This window comes from Rhagoletis zephyria, unplaced genomic scaffold (assembly GCF_001687245.7).
Source record: "Rhagoletis zephyria isolate East Lansing unplaced genomic scaffold, Rhagoletis_zephyria_1.1 Rzeph_scaffold_40914, whole genome shotgun sequence".
Lineage (NCBI taxonomy): Eukaryota > Metazoa > Arthropoda > Insecta > Diptera > Tephritidae > Rhagoletis > Rhagoletis zephyria.
Genome location: NW_016197969.1, coordinates 1 through 2,115, shown reverse-complemented (window position 1 = coordinate 2,115; position 2,115 = coordinate 1). Strand labels below are relative to the sequence as shown.

Here is a 2,115-nt window from a genome sequence, read left to right as displayed (position 1 = left end):
CTAATGCACATGAAAACCCTGTTTAAAAATCTAAATCAATAACTGTTCCCGTTCATATACTTGCATAGTACATCGAAAACCTGTTTTAGATCAAAGCCACGTGAGTGTTAAGCTCACGCCTCCGCCATCAAGTGTTTATTCCTCTTAAAAAGCCGATAATTCCGCTCATGTGAAAAATAGTATTGACAATAAAATTTAAATAAATGAATAGAGAAATGTTATTGTCGTTCTGTATAATGTGAATAAACAATGTGAAATCATAAAATAATGAAGGAATACATATGTATGTCTGCGTCAGTGTTGTCAGTTTTTTTGTGGACGTGACTGTTATCATATAAACAGAGATGCTTGTTTGAATTTTGAATCTGCTTCATTGATACAAAAATGCGTAGAAATACCTATAAGGCATACTAATGGCGCACTATTAAAACTCGGAGGTGTGTTTGACTTTAATGCGCAAACAAAAGTTACAATAAAATAAATTTAAACAAGCAAATTATTTGTATGGACAATTATTAATTTTATTAGCAAATTTCTTTAGTGAACTGTAAAATACATATTTATGCAAGTAGAAATGTTTTTTCTCAAAAAAAAAAAAAAAAATAAAAAAAAAAATAAAAATCACTGCTTTCATTAAAGTACTGAGTCATTAAAGTACTGAAACGTCAGTGGTTCTGCCAGTTGTCGTCAGCAATATCGTCATAGTTTGATTTTTTAAGAGTATATGCCAGTATCTGATTGATAAGGATTGAAAATATAAGTATGTTATTATTTATACAAATTCTTTTAAATAAAAATTCATTGCCAAAAATCCACGACAACGCCCATCTTATTAACTCAGTATTTCTAATCGCATCAATTCGAATGTTTTGACATTGTCACATTTTGGAAATCTATTTAAGTACTTGAAATTCAATAACATACTTTTACCTACTATGTATGTATGTACGTAGGTTAATAACTGTTAAATGGAAAAGGCAATACTTATGTATGTATTCTACAAAACTTACTTTCTCTATGTTAAAAATAGTAAAAAAAACAGCAAAAAAACTATGTAAAATTTTTATCAGGCCTCCTTCAGTGACGCGTCCGTTACTGCCTCTTCATATTTGTTGATTTTATTATTTTCTAGTTAGTCTTTTATATAGGCCACAATCAAAGCATTTNTTAACTGTTAAATGGAAAAGGCAATACTTATGTATGTATTCTACCAAAATTACTTTCTCTATGTTAAAAATAGTAAAAAAAAAAACAGCAAAAAAAAATTATGTAAAACTTTTATCAGGCCTCCTTCAGTGACGCGTCCGTTACTACCTCTCTATATTTATTGCTTTTATTATTTTCTAGTTAGTCTTTTATATAGGCCACAATCAAAGCATTTAGCCATACATTTAATTAATGCATTCCACATTATTNTTCAGTGACGCGTCCGTTACTACCTCTCTATATTTATTGCTTTTATTATTTTCTAGTTAGTCTTTTATATAGGCCACAATCAAAGCATTTAGCCATACATTTAATTAATGCATTCCACATTATTTATTTGTTTACTTAAAGGCAAAGAACCAGCTTTGCGTTCTTTCACCGAAATCCAACAACTACTCCAGCAAGGCAAAAAGCGAGAGGTGAAGAGTATTCTGCGAGAGAATTCATGGCCCATCAACTCACCCATACGTGCACAACTGTGGCCAGCACTATGCGCCCAACATCAGACGAAACAGAATATGTTGGATGGTTTCTACTGGGACATGGTGCATCAGGTGAGTGGGTGGCTTAACCCAGAGTAGTCAACTTAAATAGTCGATCGTTATCATCTTAATTTCTATAAGTAACAACAACACAGTTCTAGTATACACTTTTTGGTTTATGTTTCTTCTCCTTCATTACAGGTCTTCGGCACAACAGAGCTCTCTGAAAAACCGATTATGTTACCCGCGTTCGTCGATCCCGCTCACTGTTTAACCTTTCACCTTACTCGCACCGGACGCGCGGTGGCCGATCGTATTGTGAATGTATTAGGCTATGATTGTCCAGATATTACATACAGTCCAGTATTGTATCCGATTACATCGATTCTGTTGCATTTCATGTCGGGTGAGTACGAGAAAAAAAAAA

The 2,115-nt window shown here is 32.8% G+C and overlaps 1 protein-coding gene across 1 annotated transcript; it reads left to right on the top strand.

The window, feature by feature from the left end:
• Positions 1-1,557: 1,557 nt before the first annotated feature.
• On the top strand, positions 1,558-2,094 carry LOC108354953 (TBC1 domain family member 24-like; the record flags this gene model as incomplete). The annotated part of the gene is made up of 2 exons (XM_017606129.1): positions 1,558-1,760; positions 1,890-2,094. Coding segments are annotated over 2 exons (408 nt in total), but the record flags the coding sequence as incomplete, so codon positions are not given.
• Positions 2,095-2,115: the final 21 nt, after the last annotated feature.